Consider the following 23,277-nt stretch of genomic DNA (forward strand, 5'->3'; position numbering starts at 1 on the left):
AATGCAAGATTAATTGAAACAAGAATTGTTTGAGATGATCCTTCATCTCCTTTTTATCATCACACCTCCCGCCATCGGAGCAGAGTTCATCCATATTACCTGGAACCGCTGCGTTCATCGACAGTGCGTTTCCAGAGGTATTTTTTGCCACGCACCATCCGGCTATGGAATGAGCTCCCCTCCAGGGTGTTTTCCGAGCGCTATGAAATATAATTCTTCAAAAGAGGCTTGTGGAGAGTATTAAGCGGTAGCCAGCGGCTTGGCTCTGCCCCTGGCATTGCTGAAATCCATGGACGACGGTAACCACTCACCATCAGGTGGGCCGTATGCTCGTCTGCCTATAAGGGCAATAAAAAAAACAATTGGATTGGATCTGATGGATCGGTAAGGACATGTGAAGAGATTTTCCTGTAAAAAGCCGTCATAGAGCACGTTTTATCGAATTTAGTAACTTATGGAATCTCTGAATGAATCTTCTAATAATTTGCTAATTTTGTTAAGAGAAGAAGTATCACTGTCATCATCAACGGCTGCTACTTCGATACTATAATAATTATCACTGCCGTTCTACAAAAATTGGTTTGGCTTTTCACACGGCATAGCAACATCATGGTACTCTAACCATTAATATGGTTGCTAAAGACAAAAAAAAGCGATACGCGATATATCGGCTACCAGAGTCTCTCTTGGAGCCTGGTGCAGGAGACGCATTCAAAACTGACTTGTTTCTGAAGTTCTCTGAAACATTCTACGGGACGGATCTCTGAATTATCTTTACGAATTGTTCACCCCCTTCCCAAAAATGCGTGACTATTTTGGGACAGAAATATGAAGTATAGTTTCAACCATACCAAAATAAAAAATAAAAACTCAACTTTTAATTCTATCTATCTATCAGCCCATGGACGTCCACTGCTGGACATAGGCCTCCCCCAAGCCTCGCCACAAAGACCGGTCCTGCGCTGCCTGCATCCAGCGGATCCCCGCGAACCTCAATAGGTCATCGGCCCACCTTGTGGGAGGCCTACCCACGCTACGTCTCCCAGTACGCGGTCGCCACTCAAGAACCTTCTGGCCCCAACGGCCATCTGTTACGCGAGCAATGTGTCCTGCCCACTGCCACTTCAGTGTCGCAATCCTTTGGGCTATGTCGGTTACCATGGTTTTCCTGCGAATCTCCTCATTTCTGATTTGGTCTCGCATTAATTGCATTGCTTTTATTTAGATATAAATCTATATCTATACTAATATTATAAAGCTGAAGAGTTTGTTTGTTTGGGGTTGAACGCGCTAATCTCAGGAACTGCTGGTCCGATTTGAAAAAAAAGTCCGCGACAGCATATATTTTAAGGTTGGCTCAATATAACTTTTTTTATGCTAACCAAATTTGTTCTAAAATAAAGCATTATTTGTGAAGGCGTTTTTATAAAGATTATATTAATCTTTATATTATTTTATATTATTTAATTATATAAAAATAAATACGTTATTCTTTACAAGTATTTAATTTAAAAACAAATCCCCTTTAGATCCTTTGATTTCAATGAGTATCTTAGAAGATATCGCAGTTTTAAAATAGCATCGCAGCAAAATAATGATCAAGCGCGTAATAATGATGTACAAGGTGCCAGCCGGCCGGTGCGCGGTGGCACAGAATAAGAACAATAAATAACAAGAAACACCTAAATCACTTCAAAATAGGCTTTGAAAATTTTAGATTCTTCTGGATTTCTCCAGGATTCCATCATCCATCATCAAATCCTGATCCTTATGATTACAGGACCATTCGGGAAGTCTACTACCCTTTCCAACAAAAAAAGTGAGTATACATGGATTAAAAAATTGTGGTCGGATTGATAACCTCATCTTTTGAAGCGTGATTTTGGTACCATAAATAGCCCCTTAACATTCTATTAATCATTAATATTTTTTACTTATTTATTGCATAGATAAGTGGACGAACTCACAGCCCACCTGGTGTTAAGTGGTTACTGGAGCCCATAGAAATCTACAACGGAAATGCGCCACCCACTTTAAGATATAAGTTCCTAGGACTCTGTATAGTTACAACGGCTGCTCCGCCCTTCAAAACGAAACGCATTACTGCTTCACGGCAGAAATAGGCAGGGTGATGGTACCTACCCGAGCGGACTCACAAGAGGTCCTACAGCCAGTACGTAAATGAAGTCGCGGGTAAAATATAGCATTATCCCAAAGTAACTATTTCACGCAGAGAAAGTCGCGGGCAAAAGCTAGCATATGATATCTTAGAAACAATCCGATGCAATTATCAAGACAAGAAAATGTTATCGATTTAATCGACAAAAAAATCTCCGTTCTGTGCTATTTAAATGTCGAACAATGTGGTAGGCAACGGTGTGTTCCAAAGAGTACTTGTGATGACAAATATGTTTTCTTTAAACAAGATAGTGCTTATTGTGACAATTATACACGGAGCCCAAGCGGCTCGGATCCTAGGCGTGTTCCCTACACCCTCAATCAGTCATCAAGTAGTCTTCCGTCGTCTGACCTTAGAGCTTCACAAAAGGGGTCATGAACTAGTGGTTGTGACCACTGACCCGGTGTTCAAAACAGGAAAAGCACCTGCGAATTACACAGAAATAGACGTACACGACGTTTCTTATTCAGCCTGGAGAGACGGCTTCATGAAAACCTCTAGGGGAAGCGCCAATGATATTTACGAACAAATTTCCAGAATGTTGAACTTAAGAATAGATTTGTTTGAATTGCAGATGAAAAATAAAGAAGTGCAGTCGCTGCTGAGGAAGAGAAAAGAGAGCAAGTTTGATTTGCTCCTTCTAGAAGCATGCATCAGACCAACGATGGTCTTGACGCATGTGTTTGATGCACCGGCAATCCTTATCAGTTCATTTGGGGGTGTAGAATTCGTCTTGAAAATGATTGGTGTCCCAACCCATCCTATATTATATCCACCTTCCTTGCACCAACGAATTTATAACTTAACATTTTCGGAGAAAATCCGAGAGGTTTACACTCATTACTATTTGGAATATCTATATTGGCGATCTGAACCTCAGGAGAATCAAATGGCAAAAAGGCTTTTCGGCCCGAACACTCCAACTATCAGAGAAACACAGAAGAACGTACAGATGGCACTCCTGAATGTTCACGCGATTTGGGAGGAAAATCGTCCTGTCCCTCCGAATGTTATATACATTGGAGGTATTCATCAGAATCCCGAAAAGGAATTGCCCAAGGTTAGTATATTTAAACCAGCTTAATCTGCAAACAGATTTGTCACCGTCACTTTATTAACAGCGTCAAGAATTGAACAACAAAACTTAAACACTTAAAAATTTGTTGACTCCTTTTTCATGGCGCTGCAATTCCAAGGTATCCTGCAACTTTCCGAGAGTATTTAGAGAGAGAGATTGAGTATTCTTGGGGTCGATATTTCAGTATTTAGTATTCGCGTCATTTGGAAGGTGGAGCCAGGTTGGCGTTTAAAACGACAAGAATCCTGAATAGTACGAAGCACTGCCTCACTTTTGGACAATGACTTTTGGTATTTCTTGGAAAGAAAGTTTTCCTACAACTAAGCCTTTATCACAACACTAATACATCTCTGTTGGGATCTGTTCAAAACCTTGCAAATGTCTGGAAGTGCTGTCAAGCTGTAATGTAACAAGCACATTTCAAACGACATTTCTTTTGCAGGATTTGAAGGAATATTTAGACTCTTCAAAACATGGCGTTATATACATTAGCTTCGGCACCAACGTGGAACCATCGTTACTACCTCCAGAACGGATTCAACTCCTCATTAAAGTGTTCTCCGAACTGCCTTACGATGTGCTCTGGAAATGGGACAAAGATGAACTGCCCGGGAGCTCAAAGAACATCAGAATAGCAAAGTGGCTGCCTCAATCAGATTTACTTAGTAAGTTTACAGTGACGTTTATAAGTACATTGATCATCGCCAGTTGGCAGAGCCCATATAATGTACATGTTTACATAGCACGAACCGTTAAATTGGAAGTCATTACTGATTCCCATACCAGTAGGGATTGCAGAGATTGTTATTTTCCTTACGGCTTTTCTAAAGAGCACTATGTTACAGAATCCGCACCTTCTTAGATTAGCAGGTACCTAAATCGTATTAGGAGACACAGTCGAAGTCTTTATCCACGGGCATTGATGTAATGTCCACGGGATTCTAAATACTGTTTTATATTTTTTTGACTTGTTTTCAAATATAATTTTGATCACTAATGTATAGCTGATGTACATGTTTTCAAGTTCACCAATCGCGATGCCCGTTTTTCCATTGTATTGTTTGTTTTTAATCATTTTGGGGTCAGGTTCGTAAATGCTTAGCGCAGTGGCAATTATATCACAGAGTAGTATATTAAAACCATTTTAAATCAAGGGAGTTTTAGTGATTTTACTATCAGACACCAGAACTAACTTATGGCTAAATTCTGCAAAATCCTTTAAGACATTTCATTTCACGTTTAAGGACACCCAAAGATCAAGGCATTCATAACTCAAGGGGGTCTGCAATCGACGGAAGAAGCAATAACAGCTGGAGTGCCACTGATTGGAATGCCTATGTTGATGGACCAGTGGTACAATGTCGAGAAATACGTTCGACACAACATCGGTTTGAGACTCGATTTGGGTTCCATTACAGAGGAATCTCTCAGGAACGCCATCGACACTATCACTGGTGATGAAAGGTAACTAAGTTTAAAATAATATTATTGAATAAACAGCTATATTTTTGCTACAGTATACCAGAATACCAAATTTGCGGTGTTAACATTTTTCCCTCATGAACGTTTATTCATTTAATAAACGGAAATCGTAGCGTTAATAGACCTCCCCCAAGATGGATGGATGTCTGTGAGCTGATAGATGTATAGAATAAATATGTCCATCTATAACAATGTCATGTCTTGTATCTTAGGGACCGCACCACCACACACACTGTAGATGTGACCTAGAAAAGAATAATTTTGATTCTTAATGTTTCAGCTACCGTCAGAATATAGCTCGTCTCCGTAGTCAGGTCTACGATCAGCCCCAGAGCTCAGTTGACCGCGCCGTGTGGTGGACTGAGCACGTGCTGCGCCACGGAGGAGCCACCCATCTCCGAGCTGCAGGATCCCTGAAATCTTGGACTGAATATTTTGAACTACATTTAATTGCAGTATTATTAGTTACTTTCCTAATTATAGTTACATTCATAGCAAAATTAATATCTTCGTTTGTGAGGTCATTGAAAATGTATTTCAATTATAATGACAAAGTAAAATTACATTGAATAACCTGTGTTATCGTTGCAAGACGATTTTATTAATAGCTTTCTATAACCTTAATAATATATATTCCCCTTGGTCATAGGGACCGGCTGGTGGAGCAAAGACCCTGGATGTGGAACTTTTAGTTGTCGTAAGAATCACTAGCAAAAAGATTTAAGTGGATAATTCGCCTTTTATTACTTGACTAAATGTTTCTTTTCTTATAAATGACCTCACGTCTCACAGGTTGCCGGAACCCATAGATATCATCACACGAACCAAGCCGCCCACCTTGAGACAGTAGTTTGAAGTTTCTCAATTAGTCTCTTACAATTATTTTCTATAGCAACTATAACGCCCTACTAGCCGAACCGAGTATTTTTCTATTTTCTTAGACTGCGATGTCTTAAGATATAGGTTCGTGTTTTAGACCTTCAGTTGCATCTCCAATTTAAAAAGTCATAGGACGGTTCGTCGGACATTTTTTTGGGACGGCCATTACAGATAGAAATTTAAAGTCTCCAACCGGCGGCATTTATGTGGTGAACTCTATGGACTTCAGCAGCAAACTATCGTCATCATTTCATCCAAACGCCTAACTTCAGGTACGAGCAATCTGTAAATCACGCATTACAGTGCTTGCTACCGATAAACCGAGCAGACTCGTAGTCATCATAGTTGCACATGCATAGTTGACTCATACTGAATTAAATCCAAAAAGATACAAATCCAAAAATATAAGATAGATCACGTCTGTTGGAGGAATCACAAAAATCAGTTTAAAACGCTAGGAGTATGAGATGAAAGTAATTAATTTTCCTTTCCGATTCCAAGAAATTAGTTGTAAAGACGTTTTAAGCAGAAGAGATCGTCCAATTTTGTACAATGACGTCCTCCTTCACAATTTCTTTTTTTTTATGATTGAAGGATTACTGGTGGCCCGGAGGCCTTTCCAGTTGCACCAGGATAGGTGGGCGAGCAAAGGCTCAGCCGGGAAAGTTGGGATTTCCTAACAGCTGACCGAGCGCCCCCAAAGAAGACCAACAACTCTACGAAATGCCCTTTTGATCATTTAATTTCAATGAGTATCTTAGAAGATGTCGCCGTTTTAAAATAACATCGCAGCTAAATAATGATCATGAATTTTCGAACAAAAAAAAGAAAAAATAATTTTCAGAATCGGTTCAAGCATTCTCGAGAAATCAGAGAGCATACATAGATTTAAAACTGGTGGTCGAATTGATAACCTCATCTTTTGAAGCGTGATTTTGGTACCTTAAATAGCTCCTTAACATTCTATAATTCAAAAATATTTTCACTTTCTACGTAAATGAAGTCGCGGGTTAAATTTAGCGTTATCCCAAAGTAATTATTTCACGCAAAGGAAGTCGCAGGCAAAAGCTAGTATATGATATCTTAGAAACAATACGATCCAATTATCAATCAAGACAAGAAAATGTTATCGATTTAATCGACAAATATCACCGTTCTGTGTTATTTGAATGTCAAATGATGTGGTAGGCAACGCTGTGTTTCAAAGATTACTTGTGATAACAAGTATGTTTTCTTTAAACAAGATACTGCTTATTGTGACAATTATATACGGAACCTAAACGGCACGAATTTTTAAAGTCCATTGCGCTTTAAGCTTGTTATGATTTCTCCAACACACATATTCTATCTAATTACTTTTGGATTTAATTCAGTATAAGTCAACTATCCAGCTGTCGCAGTAACAAGTCTTCTCGGTTTATCGGTAGCAAGCAATGATGATGACAATGGTTGATATTTTTATTTTTGGAACGAAGTTCCTAATGGGACGATGCGGGTACCCCCTAAACGTGAAAAAACGTCCGTAACGTAAGATTTTTATTAGTAATGCACACAGTCTACGACTTAACTTTATAATAACATACACATTAGTAATGCACACAGTGTGCGATTTAACTTTGTAATAAAAAAAATAACATATTTTTTATCATTCATTGACCACGATCTCAGAGCGTGCATAATACACTAACTCTTATGCAAACAACCGCGAATGAAGTGTACCACAATAAGTTCGCACGTTACCGAATGACCGTGGGTTGTTGCGAAACCTCCAGTTTTATTTTCCTTATACCTCGAATAGAACTTAAAATTAATATATTTTTATAATAAGGAATTTCGTTCCTATTCGGTGTCCTACGACACCACACATTTTTTTATTTTTTTATTGCTTAGGTGGACGACCTCACGGCCCATCTAGTGTTAAGTGGTTACCGGAGCCCATAGACATCTACAACGCAAATGCTGCCACCCACCACCAGATATGAGTTCGAAGGTCTCAGTATGTATCAGGATCAGTATGGTACAAGTGAATACCGAAGTCTGTTGAATTCACAGCATAAAGGCCGCCACTTTGAGACAATAACTTTCCGACTGGTGGTAGGACCTCTTGTGAGTCCGCACGGGTAGGTACCACCGCCCCGCCTATTTCTGCCGTGAAGCAGTAATGCGTTTCGGTTTGAAGGGTGGGGCAGCCGTTGTAACTATACTGAGACCTTAGAACTTATATCTCAAGGTGTGTGGCGCATTTACATTGTAGACGGCTAGGGGTTCCAGTAACCACTTAACACCAGGTGGGCTGTGAGCTCGTCCACACAACTAGGCAATAATTATTTAGTGTAATGGCCTTCCTATATAAACTGAAACCTATTAATGCTTCGTAGTCAAAATATGCAGGATTAGGTATGTTACCTAACTGCACGATTTGTTTGAACAAATTTACATTGAATATTCAACACGTGATACGAATTTCAGAACTTCAACGAAGAAAAATGCAGAGACAACACACAAAGTACATTCACAAATACTTCGATAAGTTTGAATTATAAGACGTTGAGATAAGAGCATGATGTTTAAAACGTCAAAAAAGAAATTATTGCACACCTTATCTATTTCAGATGCTAAAGCGCTTTAGATTGCTTTAATTGATGTTTTTACAGACTTCAACTGACCAACGACTAACCCGGATCAGCTGATGTAGTTATCAGATTATTCTACCAGTAAGATCCAGTGATGCAGCAGTCAGCACCCTTAAATCCCGGGCCGGTTCGATTCCCAATTAGGGCAAACATTATTGAGACGAGCAGATCTGTTTGCTCTGTATTTGAGTGATTAATCATGTATGTATTTAAAAGTTTATCAGTTGGTTATCAGTAGGGTTATCTGTCTGAGGAAATTCTAGTTTGGGACCAGGTAATGCGTGATTCGTTTACAATTATTTATTTCCATTTAAATCATCTTCAAACACGAGAAAGAAGCAAGACTTGATTGACGTGGGTAAGATGGCGTTATTAATAGGCAATGTGGTGTAGTTAGCAGTAAATGTGACTAGGATGAAGCTACGAAATACATTGATACTCCCAGGAAATCAAACAACAAGTTTACCTCATATAACATTTTAGTGGTGGTAGGACCTCTTGTGAGTCCGCACGGGTAGGTACCACCACCCTGACTATTTCTGCCGTGAAGCAGTAATGCGTTTCGGTTTGAAGGGCGGGGCAGCCGTTGTAACTATACTGAGACCTTACAACACACACGTCAAGGTGGGTGGCACATTTACGTTGTAGCTGTCGATGGGCTCCAGTAACCACTTAACACCAGGTGGACTGTGAGCTCGTCCACCCATCTAAGCAATAATAAATAAAAAACCATGAAGAACAAGATATAGCAGAGAAACCTAATAGTATTTAAGTAATTAGACAATCGTATCTTCGATGCGAAACATGTCTGACATAAAGCGCTTTGCGTCTGCATCTGCATTTAAGGCATATCTTTGAAAAAATGCAACGAAAATTCTATATAAAGGCGTTTCTTAAACTGGCATGTATTGTATATATTTTATCGATTTACTCAACGCATAGAACATTGAAATGAAGTTTTACATATTCGTTGCTTTAATTTTAACTAACGGTAAAGAAGCGGCGCGGATTTTGGGGGTTTTTCCGGTGCCCTCGATAAGCCACCAAGTGGCTTTCCGACCTTTAACATTAGAGCTAGCAAAACGAGGCCACGAGCTAGTCGTCCTCACGCCAGATTCTGTCTTCGCTAAAGGGAAATCTCAAGAAAACTACACAGAAATAGATGTCCATGACATATCTTACCAAATTTGGACAAAAAGCTTCCTTGAAACATCAAGAGGAAAACGTCAAGATATCTTCGAACAAACTAGAGTAGCAATGGATATACTGTATGATATTTTTTCCCAACAATTATTGACCGATGAGTTCCAAGCTATACTAAAAAGCGAAAAAAAGTTCGATTTGCTAATTCTAGAAGCCATAGTGAGACCGGCCAGGATTCTTTGTCACGTGTTCAATGCACCCGCTGTCATCATAAGTTCTTTCGGCGGCTTTGGAGATATTTATGACATAGTTGGAGCCGCAACCCATCCATTGCTGTATCCAGTTGTGACGCGGCAAAAACTTTACAATCTATCGTTTTGGGAAAAGTTAAGTGAAATGCATAATCGTTATACCTTTACCCGCATGTGGAAAGAGTTCGACAAGAAAGAGAATGAGATGGTTAAGAGCGTCTTTGGCCCCAATATCCCAAATTTAAGCGAAATGGTGGATAGAATCAGCTTGATACTATTGAACGTACATTCGACCTGGGAACAGAATCGTCCGGTTCCACCGAATTTTATTTACGTTGGAGGAATCCATCAGAAGCCACAACAGGAATTGCCTTCGGTGAGTTTTATTTATAAACAAAATAATGTGATCTTCAAAATAAAGTATCAAAAACTACGGACGCTAAATAATTTAATCTTCGTTTGCTGCCTGATTCGTTTCTTTTATTATATTGTGTTATAAGTTAAGGATTCTTAAAGGATTTAATATTATATTGATAGGCGAACCAGAGAACATTTCATTCTGTTACGTTATATCTATAGAAGTAAATGAATTTGGTCAACCAAAGTTGCCGTCGCATCTTGTCGGATACCCGGATCCACACTCGGTGTTTCTGGGCTCTTCAAGCACCGGTCACTGTCTTCGACGAATACGACAAAGACTTTGACGAGCGAACTAATCCATAGATACAACCCACTGAGTTTCTCGCCGACTCCGTGGCGATTCCGATCCGGTGGCAAACTTTTGCTTTTGCTAGGGCTAGTGTTAGCAAATTCTCTCAGCTCGTAAGCTCACCTACCCGTCTGCGCGTAGATGAAATAGTCCCTTAGGCTACCAGCGGTAGTTAGCGGAAAGGAACTCATGGTAAAATAACTAAATGTAATCGTGTAACTGTTCTTTATCTCATGTATCCCATAGCCGTGTTTATATAAAATGATAATAAAATCGAAACTGCTTTTATTCGCAGGATCTTAAAACCTATTTAGATTCATCCAAACACGGGGTGATATACATCAGTTTTGGGACGAACGTGATACCTTCGCTGTTGCCACCAGAACGAATCCAAATCCTGATTAAAGTGTTCTCCCAACTGCCCTACGATGTGCTGTGGAAGTGGAATAAAGATGAGCTGCCAGGAAAGTCGAAAAATATCAGGATTTCAAAGTGGCTGCCACAATCTGATCTGCTTAGTGCGTATGGTTAAAAATACTTAAAAACTACAAAATACTTGGACTGTCCGTTTCTGAACGTCGCCAGATCCAAGACAGATTAGATTTTTTTCAACTTACCTCATCGTTGTGTCTTTTCGTCTAGTTGCAACTATTAATGCATACAGAAGTCACAGTAGCAAATAGCCAAAAATATAATATCAGATTTTGTAGTTTAATTGCTATTATCTAATATCCTTTTTTTTTTTTTTTATTGCCCTTGTAGGCAGATCATACGGCCCACCTGATGGTGAGTGGTTACCGTCGCCCATGGACTTCAGCAATGCCAGTGGCAGAGCCAAGCCGCTGCCTACCGCTTAATACTCTCCACAAGCCTCGTTTGAAGAAGGACATGTCATAGCGCTCGGGAAACACCGTGGAGGGGAGCTCATTCCATAGCCGGATGGTACGTGGCAAAAAAGATCTCTGGGAACGCACTGTGGATGACCGCAGTGGCTCCAGGTAGTATGGATGAACTCTACTCCGGTAGCGGGCGGTGCGATGGTAAAAATGAGATGCCGGTATCATCTCGAACAATTCCTCAGAGCACTCCCCATGGAACATACGGTACAGAATACAGAGGGAACCGAAGTCCCTCCGCAGACCCAGAGGCTCCAAACGATCCGTGAGAATGGGATTATCGACAATCCGAACGGCCCTCTTCTATATGGAGTCAAATGGAAGAAGCTGGTATTTGGGAGCCCCGGCCCAGAGATGGGAGCAGTACTCCACGCGAGGCCGGACTTGTGCTTTATAAAGCAAAAGTCTTTGTCCAGGCGTGAAGTACCGCTTTGCTCTGTTGAGGACTCCCAGCATTTTGGATGCCAACTTGGCTTTGCCTTCCAAATGACTCCGAAACTGGACATCGCTCGAAATGTCGACCCCAAGTATCCCGATACTCTCGGAAGGTTGCAGGAATACTCCTTGGAATTGCGGCGCCATGACAATGGGGTCCTTCTTCGCAGTGAACGCGCAAAGTTGTGTCTTTATCGGGTTGAATTGAACCAAGTTCAATTCACCCCATTCGGAGACTCGCCCCAGAGAGTTCTCCACTTCAGACACAAGTTTTGATCGTCTCTCTTGCACCGCGCTCCGAGAGAGACTTTGATGGCCGATATATCGCGCATCCCCCGTGCTGTCATCCGCATAGCAATGCAGGCCATCAATAGACAGCATGTCATTGATATACAGGATGAAAAGCGTGGGGGAGAGCACCGAACCGAACTTGTGGAACGCCAGCGTTAATGGTCATGGTATCAGAGCAGTCACCGTCTACAACGACCGTGATGCTCCGCCCATCCAAAAAGCTAGCGATCCACTTGCAGAGTCCCTCGGGGATTCCGTAAGATGGTAGCTTCGATAGAAGTGCCCTATGCCAGACCCTGTCGAAGGCCTTCGCGATATCAAGGCTCACAGCAAGAGCCTCGCCCTTGCTCTCCAAGGCTTCAGCCTACCTGTGAGTAAGGTATACAAGAAGATCGCCAGCTGAGCGACCGTGACGGAAACCGTACTGTCGGTCACTGATCAGCTGGCGATCCTCAAGATACTTCAGGAGTTGTGTATTTATTATTCGCTCCATCACCTTGGAAAGCAAGGAAGTTATCGCGATAGGCCTATAGCTCGACGGGTCCGACCGGTCACCCTTCTTGGGGATAGGGTGGACGTGGGCGGTCTTCCATGAAGACGGAACCCTGTTAGCGCAATAAGAGAGGCGATACAAACGCGTTAGCGCAGGTGTCAGCTCAGGGGCGCTGGTTTTCAGAACCACTGCGGGGATGCCGTCTGGCCCACTCGACTTATGGACGTCCAGGAGTCGGAGCTCCCGCCTAACTGCACACTGTGTGAAGCAGATATCCGGCAGGGAGCTATCACACCGGGGGATGTTCGGTGGTGTGGCACCCCCGTCGCCCACAGTCGAGTTCGAGGCGAAGAGTTTGACCAGAAGGTCAGCCTTCTCTTTCGCGCTGTGGGCCAGAGTGTCATCGGACTTGCGCAGTGGTGGGAGACTAGACCTGCAAAAGTTTCCTTCTGCAGCTTTGGCGAGCGACTAAAAAGCACGGCTCCCGGAGGGATAGCTCTTTAATCGCTCGCCAACTCTAGCAACGTGCTCCGACTTCGCCTTGGCAATTACCTTATTGTAGGACCTGGAAGCGGCGTTATATTTCCGCTTTTCCCCTGAGATGTTAGGATCCCGACGTCTCCTGGCATTATCCCATGCCACGTATGCGGACCGCTTGAGGTGTGCAGCATCCCTACTGGCATTGTTATACCAGGGTCTGCTGCGACCCCCAACGGGCACTTCAGAGGAGGGAATAAACAATTCCATCCCCCGGAGCACCACGTCTTTAAGACGGTCCGCACAGACGTCAGGATCAGTAGAGGAAAAGCAGAACCGCCCCCATGGGTAGGATGCGTAAAATTCACGCAATCCATCCCAATCTGCTGACATATACCGCCAAACTCTACGATACCCGGTCGTCGCTCGACGACCAAGACGAGAGAGTGGTACGGCAGCACGAATAAGGCAGTGATCAGACGATCCAAGCGGAGCGTCGACCACCACACTGTATCCGGCCGGATCCGTGGTCAGCAGAAGGTCCAATAAAGAAGGTTCGTACCCCTCGATATCTGGGACACGGGTGGGCTGTGTCACCAGCTGGGAGAAGCCGTAGGCCAAGGCGAAATCGTAGGCAGTCCGACCCGGGAGGTCAGTGGTTCTGGACCCCAACCACTCTTGGTGGTGAGCGTTAGTCTCCAAGAACCACCACCTCCGCAGATGGGTACTGCTCAAGCACGCGGTTAGTCCCCTCTTGCACATGCTCAAACAGAGCTGAACCTGCATCACTGCTGTGGGACCTGTACAGGCACGCGTAGATTCGGATACAGCCCCCGTGATCCACGCGCAGCCACAAGAGGGACAGGTTCCGTTGTTCGAGGCCCCGAAGACGGCGACAACAGACATCCGCCCGGACGAATACGCACACCCCGGCTTTACGTAGGAAGTTGTGCTCCAATACGTAGCCGGGGTATTCAAGGTATGAGGTATCGTCCGGAGCAGATATCTGCGTCTCCGTTAAAAAAAGCAGGGCAGGCTGCGCCGTCTCAAGGTGGTGGTGTACGGCGTCAAGGTTGCTATGTAGGCCCCTGACATTGCTGAAATCCACATTAAATGTGGAATGGGGAACCGCCTGTAAAATCCTTTTCTTTTTTTTAGACTTCATAAATTATATTTCCGGAGAGTAGGATTAGGAAAGGTAGGATGTTAGAGGTGAGATCGAGGCAACACTTGAATGAAGCGCGGAACATAGTACGTGCTCGACCACGGGTTGCGTGAGAGACTGACGCAGGGCATGGAAGGGCCCCCAGTCCACCCTGCGTACGATCGCCGGGATCCACTCCGGTCTCCGACTCCGGCACGACGACCGCACGACAGGATTTTACACCGGTTGGCGGGACAGCTTCCCGGGGCGGAGTTTAGTAGAGACACCCGGGTTCAGGTCCCCTACTGACCGGCGGGCGGCAGCGGATACCGTTTCACTAGGTCTCCCTATACCCCCGTCAAACAATCACGCCCCGTGAGCTCGCACGCACGTCTGCTCCGCATGTTCCAGACGTCACTAAGACTCACCCCCAACAAGGAAGGGGAAAGGGAAGGAATAGAACTGGCTCTCCAACCCACACGCCGGAACACAGCTAGGCTATTTGGCGGCGGACTCTAGTTGGAGGGTGGTCGCCAGCCATTCGGACAAGTCCTACCACCGATTATGAATTCGGCTTTCTAATTTCTAATTGCATTGCAATCATTGCTTATCGCAGGATAAGGTTCCATAATAGAACCACCTCACACCTCATGGCCTGCGACTTGGAGACTTTAAGGCAAATACATTTTCAGGGCATCCAAAGATCAAAGTTTTCATTACCCAAGGTGGTCTGCAGTCAACAGAAGAAGCAATCACTGCCGGAGTACCCCTAATTGGGATGCCGATGCTGAGCGACCAGTGGTACAACGTGGAGATGTACTTGATTCATAAAATCGGATTAAGACTTGAGCTGGATGAGCTTTCTGAAGAGAGACTCGGGAATAACATTGAAGAGATCATAGATAACGAAAGGTAGAAGCTTTTTTTATAAACTACATAACTGGGTAAGTGAGCTTACAATCCATTTTCTTGTGTTGCCGAACAATTTATTGGAAGGAAAAAACTGCTAATCGCAACATATTTGCAATGTACAATTAGTCAGGGCAGCGGGGCCAATGAAAACCAGTTCTGAACCTCAAAACTAAAGATTGCAAAGTTAAAATTGTTTTTCCGGTAATTAATAGCAAAATATGCTAATTCACTGTTCATTAAATAAAATATCATGTTATTACTGAGTGTTGTTCTGACGTCATAATAACACACTAACCGCCCGATTAGCCTCCTCATGTCTCTAGGCAAACTGTATGAGCGTCTGCTCTACAAACGCCTCAGAGACTTCGTCTCATCCAAGGGCATTCTCATCGATGAACAATTCGGATTCCGTACAAATCACTCATGCGTTCAACAGGTGCACTGCCTCACGGAGCACATTTTTGTGGGCCTTAATCGACCAAAACCGTTATACACGGGAGCTCTCTTCTTCGACGTCGCAAAAGCGTTCGACAAAGTCTGGCACAACGGTTTGATTTTCAAACTATTCAACATGGGCGTGCCGGATAGTCTCGTGCTCATCATACGGGACTTCTTGTCGAACCGCTCTTTTCGATATCGAGTCGAGGGAACCCGCTCCTCCCCACGACCTCTCACAGCTGGAGTCCCGCAAGGCTCTGTCCTCTCACCCCTCCTATTTAGCTTATTCGTTAACGATATTCCCCGGTCGCCGCCGACCCATTTAGCTTTATTCGCCGACGACACGACTGTTTACTATTCAGCTTCAGAGCGCAGCCCTAGCCCTAGGACAGTGGTTCCGAAAATGGCGCATAGACATCAACCCAGCGAAATGTACTGCGGTGCTATTTCAGAGGGGAAGCTCCACACGGATTTCCTCCCAGATTAGGAGGAGGAATCTCACACCCCCGATTACTCTCTTTAGACAACCCATACCCTGGGCCAGGAAGGTCAAGTACCTGGGCGTTACCCTGGATGCATTGATGACATTCCGCCCGCATATAAAATCAGTCCGTGACCGTGCCGCGTTTATTCTCGGTAGACTCTACCCCATGATCTATAAGCGGAGTAAAATGTCCCTTCGGAACAAGGTGACACTTTACAAAACTTGCATTAGGCCCGTCATGACTTATGCGAGTGTGGTGTTCACTCACGCGGCCCGCACACACATAGACACCCTCCAATCTTTACAATCCCGCTTTTGCAGGTTAGCCGTCGGAGCTCCGTGGTTCGTGAGGAACGTTGACCTACACGACGACCTGGGCCTCGAATCTATCCAGAAATACATGAAGTCAGCGTCGGAACGGTACTTCGATAAGGCTATGCGTCATGATAATCGCCTTATCGTTGCCGCCGCTGACTACTCCCCGAATCCTGATCACGCAGGAGCCAGTCACCGTCGACGCCCTAGACACGTCCTTACGGATCCATCAGATCCAATAACCTTTGCATTAGACGCCTTCAGCTCTAACACTAGGAGCAGGCTTAGGGACCTTGGTAACCGTATTCGTCGAACTCGACAAAGAGTTCGCCGTGCAACCTAACCCATGAATCAGCTCGCTGAGTTTCTCGCCGGATCTTCTCAGCGGGTCGCGATTCCGATCCGGTAGTAGATTCATTCGCGAAGCAGCTACTCTTGAGCTGGTAGGTCTCCTTCGGAGGCGCTCGGGTAGCTGTTAGCAAATCCCACCTCTCCTGGCTGAGCCTTGCTCGCCCACGTGTCCTGGTGAAACTGGAAAGGCCTCCGGGCCACCAGTAATCTTTCAATCATAAAAAAAAAAAAATAATAACACACTAAGCTCGGAGTTATCTTATAGTCATAACTCATATCTACTTATGAGTTATCATCATCATCATCTTTGTAAGCGTTGTGTGGTTTTGGATATTTAGGCTTTTTATGATTGAAAGATTACAGGTGGCCCGGAGGCCTTCCAGTTTCACCAGGACAGGTGGGTGAGCAACGGCTTGGCTAGGAGAGGTGAGAATAGCTAAGAGCTGACCGAGCGCCTCAGAAGGAGATCTAACAACTCAAGAGCAGCTGTTTCGCTAATGAATCTACTACCGGATCGGAATCGCAACCCACTGAGAAGATCCGGCGAGAAACTCAGCGGGCTGATGCATGGGTTAGGTTGCACGTCGAACACTTTGCCAAGTTCGACGAGTACTGAAGGCGTCTAAGCCCGTTAAAGGATCTATGTAATTTTTTTTATTAGAAACGGTGTCGCTTGTACCTTTAGGTATGTGTCTAATCAAATTAAATACGTATTATAGTATTTACATACTTATTACTGGAAACTAATCGTGTTAAAGTGTAGATTTTCCTAGATAATACCAAAATATGCATAATTTATGTTCCAGCTATCGTCAGAACATAGCTCGTCTCCGGAGCCAGATGTACGACCAGCCTCAGAGCTCATTTGAGCGCGCCGTGTGGTGGACGGAGCACGTGCTGCGTCACGGAGGAGCCCAGCATCTCCGAGCTGCCGGCGCCAATCTATCCTGGTCACAATACTTGGAATTGGAATTAGTTTCAGTATTACTCGTTAGTTCTCTTATAACACTAACGATTTTAAGTTACATTATATTGTATTTATGGAGGCTTCTACGTACTTACAAAGATATAGTTAAAATTAAAAGATCTTAAAAATTGTGTTCGCTTTCATTTTGTAGTCTGAATAGTTAGACATTTAATAATTTAGTAATTTTCCGACTGCGGTTCAAACCATAATATTAGAAGAAGGACATGCACCACCCAGGAAAGACGGTTGGTTAGATTACTATGTAAGGCATAACAATTAACCCATAGACACAGCCTACTGAGTTTCTCGCCGGATTTACTCAGTGGGTCGCGTTTCCGATCCGATGATAGATTCTGGAAGCACTGCTCTTGCTAGGGCAAGAGCAATCATTTAAAACAAAGACATGTCCGCTGAGTTTCATGCCAGTTCCTTTCAGGACGGAGGCTAGTTTTTGTGAATTGGCGGTAGGTATTTTTGACGTTCAACAAGTATATACTTTTATTTATCTCTACTTAGTCTGGCCATAAATACTGTTACAAAGGAAAACAAAAAAGTCTATGGCAAATAACATTTATTACTTCTACAGTGTGTTAGTTTAATACATAAATATAAAACAATTCAAAGTATAAAAAGCTTATTCGAAGTGGTCTCCATTGGCTGCAATACAGTCCTTTAAACGTTGAGGCCACTTATCAATAGAAGCACACACTCTTTCCATGTGAAAATTTTTCACTGCCAATCGTACGGATTGTTTTAGGGACTCCAAATTATCATGGCGTTTAGAGCAAGCCGTACTCTCTAAAACTGACCATAAATCATAATCCAGCGGATTAAGATCGGGACTAGACGACGGCCAGTCTTCAGCTCTGATGAAGTCCGAAACGTTCGTTTCCAACCAAGACTGCGTAGACCGAGCTTTATGACCTGGCGCCGAGTCTTGCTGGAAGGACCAATCTTGATTATTGAACATGGTGTTGTTAAGGGGCTTCACTACCTTATCAAGAATGGTATCTTGATACACTTGTGCCGATGTTTTGATACCTTTTTCACAAAAGTATGGCCCAGTCACTCCTTCATGGCTAATACCCCACCAAACCATCACTGAAGTCGGATAGTGCCATTGTTGCACTCTGTCGACTAATTGGGAAGCTTCCTTAGAGCTTTGAGCATGAATACGGTTATTTTGTTTGTTAAAATGTTGCTGAATTGTAAAAATTTTCTCATCCGTAAACAAAAAATTTCTATGACCTCCCTTAGCGTACCGCTTCAGTAGTTGTTTCGATTTTACCACCCTATTCTCTTTTAAATTATCAGTTAAGAAATGACCAGTACGTCTCTTATAGGCTGCAAGTCCTAAGTCATCTTTTAAAATACGCGACATGATTCTAGGTGCTGTCTTCGTCTCCCGAGATAAAATCTTTTGCTTTCGGACAGGATTTCTTTGAATTCTTTCCCTTACTGCTTTGACCACCTTTTTCGTACGAACAATACGTGGACGGCCAGATCTTTTTCTGTCACAAAAAGAGGAGGTCTCATTGCACCTATTAATAGCCCGGTACACAAACATTTTACTAATATCAAGCGTATGGAGAGTTTTAAAAATTGCATTTTGCTCCATACCTACTTTGTGTAATGCAATCACAGCGATTCGGTTCTCTTTATCACCCACTCCATTTTAATATTGCAAAATATTGTACAATGTATTGGCGCCAAAATGAGGAAACTCAATGAGCAATCATATAAAAATGACAGATTCCAAATTCAAATGTAATATTTTGATTATTTTTAATTGTAACAGTATTTATGGCCAGACTAAGTATATATAAAAATGAATTGCTGTTCGTTAGTCTCGCTAAAACTCCAGAACGGCTGGACCGATTTGGCTAATTTTAGTCTTGAATTATTCGTGGAAGTCCAAAGAAGGTTTAAAATGCGAAAAAATATAAAAATGCTCGGAATTATATAAAAACAAACAATTTTGTTTTTCCTTTGAGTCGACCTCGTGTTTGTTTTAAGTTTATTTTATACAAGAGTTTAGGTATTTTATTTATCGATTGAGGCACTACGAAGTCTGCCGGTTCAACTAGTGTTGAATAAAAAAACATGATTTGATTTTATTTTATTTAAATTTCAAGGAGTATTTCAACTTTCTGAGAGTATCTGGATTCTTGGCATAGACATTTAACAAACCTTTATTAATATTTGAGTCATCCGGAAGGTGGAGCCAAGCTAGCTTTTAAAACGTAGTCCCTGAAGAGCATGAAGGTTTCCTTCACGTCTTGAAAAAACTTGGTATTTCTCCGAAATAAAGTTTTTGTACAACTAAGCCTTTCGCCCGACAACTTTTGTGAAGCAGTAGTGCGAGCTCGTCCACTTATCTATGCGATAAAATGGAAGCAGAACGGTAGTACTTTTTAACTGCCTAGCTGGCAAGAGGCTGTTCCAGTTACGTCCGGACGAGTAGGTGAGTTCACGGGCTGAACAGAGCAGTGCTTCGCAGAAGCTACCACCGGATCGGAATCGCGACTCACTGAGAAGATCCGGCGAGAAATTCAGTGGGCTGTGTCTATGAGTTAGTTCGCTCGTGGAACTCTTCGTTGTAGTCGACGAGTTCGACGAGGACGGTGGCCGGTGCTTGAGAGGCCTAAAAGCACCGAGAGTGAATCTGGGGGATCCGACAAGACATGTTTTGTACTATTCTAAAACTAACATTTGTAGCTTTTAGAACACAATACGTATGTTTTTGTTCCCTCTTAGACTCTCCTGTCATGTGACAACCGTTCGCAAGCTAGACTTTCAGTTGCATCGCATAATTCTGCTTCGTTAATTTCATTTAATTATTAACAATGGTAATTTATAGGATTTCTGAATACTTTTGATGACTTTGTGAGCTTTTAACGCCAGAATATTTAATTTTCAATTAATTTAAACCTTTTTTTAAATTAACGCCATCTAGCGATTGTACGTGGCGCAGTGTGGAGAATCCGATTTTAAAGTTCGCATACTCGACACTGCATGTCGTGACTGTGCATGCAGAATCTTCGAGAAACGACATATTAATAATATAAAAAAAAGAACAAGTTCACTTTGTCCAACTCTCTTTCTTGTAACATCTCTCGAGCAGCGAGGTGATTTTGTTCATTGACATTTATCAAAGTCAGTTTCATTAATCCTTGGTGACGTGTGTTAAACCAGGGTAAATTTATTTGAATTATTCTCCACACTGTGTCCACAATCTTTAATTAAATAAATTTTAAACGGTATGTCTTGATACGTAGGTCATTATAATTTGTACAAAATATGTACCCAGTTAGGATGCGGAGCGTGACCTTCTGATCACCTTCGGAATCCCATAGCAACTTTCTATATGAACGCTGCCAGAAGCGAGGAGCTCTAGCAAGTCGGTCCAAGGAGGCTGCTTGACTTCGGTAGACATAGAACACACTCGCATTCCCAGCCTCGCTCGCAGACAGCAACCCCGGTTGCTGGGAAGTGATCCCGGTGAAGCGTATTGTTTCTTTTATTTATATTAAAACTTTCTCGAGTGTTCGGTGTATCTGCCGACACACCATCTTTGTTAATTTCAATATTGTAACTGTCTTAACCTCTCACTAGTACTTATAACTATTATTGTAAATTTAACTCATTTTATGTTGTATATTTGTGTCAAATAAACATAATCTTGCTAACTTTAATTGTTTTTTTTATTGGTGTAAGTCTCCCAGAGCGGTAAGTAGTGGCGCCCTGAGAGTCTTCTGTCGTCCTCACAGAGTCTCCTGTTCACCGGTTGTCTACCGGTGGTGACGTGTCTAGAAGTGGTGCGACTCGGCCCCGTGTCTCTCGACCCATAGACCACCTTTTGGGGAGTGACGCGACTGGGCCTCATGTAACATCGGCATAACCAGAGGCACCCTCAGACAACGACACGTTATAAGCTCACAGTTTTGGCATTAATATCTATATAATATCTATTAAATATTAGTTGGTAAAATCGTGAATTAAAGCAATGATTTGATTTGCATATAACATATTACTCTTATAAACAAGAACGGTTTCACTCTTAGAGCTAATGTCCATAGCCATTCCATTGCAGAAAAAGATAAGACTGTAAATATCCTACCCACAATAGCACCGAATCTTATAGATAGGATACACAAAGTTGTGCTAGCTAAATTTAAGTAGAAATGATCATACAGTAGCTAAAATTCATATCTGTTCAGATTCAAATATTAGTTTGTTTTGTTTTAGTTTATTTAATTAGTTTTTTATGACGCTTTAAACCGAGAGATCGTACTACTCTATTACCGTTACCGTATATTCTGTAAAATGACGGCTTTCTTTTTCCATGGCGGGGGCCTAACCTCCTACGAGGTCCCCGCGCCTAGGGGGCGCGCGGGTTATGTGGGACTCAACGATCTGCAAAGTGTTGGGACAGGCCGCGGGCCCAAGGAATTTTAGGGCCCACCCACTAAACGACTCCCCTGCACTCTTACACCCGACGTCCGATCCCCTCCGAGGCCAGAACCCGGATGAGGTAGGGGGGTTACCGCGGTCAACACTAAAACGAGACAGCGCGGCTCACCCCAAGGACGCCCAGGCAGCGGAGCCTTCGAGGCGAATCGAAGGCTCTGAAACGTCGGCCATTTCGGTACATCAGCCCGTCGGGCCGCCCATACGGTGCCGCTGGTGTCCCGGAATACCCCGCTGGACCAGAACCAGCCTGCCGGGTCGGGACGCGATACACCGCCAACCGGTCGTTCTATTACTCCTCGGCAGCGCGCTAGAGTACTGGTAGCGCGCCGTGCGGCCTCTACCCCCTCAGGTCGCCCCTTGACCTTCACCGGGGGGAAGCTGCCATCTACAGGGGCCGGGACGTACGGGCGTATTCCCTCCTCCGGCACCCGGCTCGACGGCGACGGATCGGTGCGGAAAAGGAAGAGCTCTCCTTCTCTCGTACCGCTCGCGCGCCTTCTGCGAGATGGTGGACTCGCAGAAGTCGAGCATCGCCTTCCAGGACCCGTTGCTACCGAGCATCGTAGCCACGACGCGCGGCAGCGAGATGTCCTCTCCTATGACCGCGACGAGGGCGGCGCGTTGCTCGATGAATCCAGAGAAACGCGCCAGTGTGTGTTCCGCTGTGTCTTAATCGTCGCGGTCTGCGCAATGGTGGCACTGCGCCGTCGGTTCCCTTCCGGCTATTTTGTGTAGATACCGGCCAAAACAAACATGGCCAGTCAACATCTGGGTCAGCCGGAAGGTAAGACGTCCGTGGTCGCGGCCCACCCAGCTCGCGAGAACCGGGTGGACCGCCTCGACGGTACGGAGGCCGGCTGACGGGTTCGCCATGCGGCGAGACCACGCCTCCAGAACGGACCGCCGAGATTGGAGCCTCCGCGCTCTAATTACTCCTTCGTCAGGGCACCCTTCCCCCTGGAGCGAAGGTTGCTACGCCACCTGTAATCGGCAGCGAGCGCCTCCGCCTCCAGGTCCCAGGGCGGCGCCCCGGCGAGCAAGTACGCCGCCTCGTAGGAGACGGTGCGGTATCCTCGGATGGCCCTGACCGCTTCATTTTCTACTTCACTATTTTCAAATTTCGAAAAGTCCATAGGATTCTAAGATTACTTTTATGATTTCTCCAACACACATATTCTATCTAATTACATTTGGATTTAATTCAGTATAAGTCAACTGTCGCAGTAATGAGTCTGCTCGGTTTATCG

General features: G+C 43.8%; 2 protein-coding genes, 1 long non-coding RNA gene and 1 pseudogene across 3 annotated transcripts in view; 3 read left to right on the forward strand and 1 right to left on the reverse strand.

The window, feature by feature from the left end:
* LOC149499730 (uncharacterized) overlaps window positions 1-23,277 on the reverse strand; it is a 255,114-nt gene that overhangs the window by 78,422 nt on the left and 153,415 nt on the right. The gene's annotated exons all lie outside the window — the stretch shown is intronic.
* On the forward strand, window positions 2,346-5,405 carry UGT33D5 (UDP-glycosyltransferase UGT33D5). Its single transcript, XM_089739005.1, has 4 exons — window positions 2,346-3,239; window positions 3,700-3,922; window positions 4,502-4,721; window positions 5,020-5,405. The coding sequence occupies exons 1-4, from the start codon at window positions 2,352-2,354 to the stop codon at window positions 5,306-5,308; spliced, it is 1,620 nt and encodes a 539-aa protein (XP_089595131.1). The 5' UTR covers window positions 2,346-2,351; the 3' UTR covers window positions 5,309-5,405.
* UGT33D6 (UDP-glycosyltransferase UGT33D6) lies at window positions 9,120-17,697 on the forward strand. The gene is made up of 4 exons (XM_089738932.1): window positions 9,120-10,021; window positions 10,650-10,872; window positions 14,783-15,002; window positions 17,397-17,697. The coding sequence occupies exons 1-4, from the start codon at window positions 9,203-9,205 to the stop codon at window positions 17,680-17,682; spliced, it is 1,548 nt and encodes a 515-aa protein (XP_089595058.1). The 5' UTR covers window positions 9,120-9,202; the 3' UTR covers window positions 17,683-17,697.
* LOC149499734 (uncharacterized) lies at window positions 17,782-23,270 on the forward strand (annotated as a pseudogene).

The sequence above is a fragment of the Bombyx mandarina genome, chromosome 28 (assembly GCF_030267445.1).
Source record: "Bombyx mandarina strain Sakado chromosome 28, ASM3026744v2".
In the NCBI taxonomy this organism is placed as follows: Eukaryota; Metazoa; Arthropoda; class Insecta; order Lepidoptera; family Bombycidae; genus Bombyx; species Bombyx mandarina.

What these genes read in the sequence shown, in the direction of transcription:
- UGT33D5 (XM_089739005.1), top strand. Translation starts at nt 2,352, where the DNA reads ATGTCGAACAATGTGGTAGGCAACGGTGTGTTCCAAAGAGTACTTGTG. An exon ending in GCCTCAATCAGATTTACTTA is followed by an intron (nt 3,923 to 4,501) that starts GTAAGTTTACAG and finishes TTCACGTTTAAG; the next exon opens with GACACCCAAAGATCAAGGCA. An exon ending in ACTATCACTGGTGATGAAAG is followed by an intron (nt 4,722 to 5,019) that starts GTAACTAAGTTT and finishes TTAATGTTTCAG; the next exon opens with CTACCGTCAGAATATAGCTC.
- UGT33D6 (XM_089738932.1), top strand. Translation starts at nt 9,203, where the DNA reads ATGAAGTTTTACATATTCGTTGCTTTAATTTTAACTAACGGTAAAGAA. An exon ending in GCCACAATCTGATCTGCTTA is followed by an intron (nt 10,873 to 14,782) that starts GTGCGTATGGTT and finishes ATACATTTTCAG; the next exon opens with GGCATCCAAAGATCAAAGTT. An exon ending in GAGATCATAGATAACGAAAG is followed by an intron (nt 15,003 to 17,396) that starts GTAGAAGCTTTT and finishes TTTATGTTCCAG; the next exon opens with CTATCGTCAGAACATAGCTC.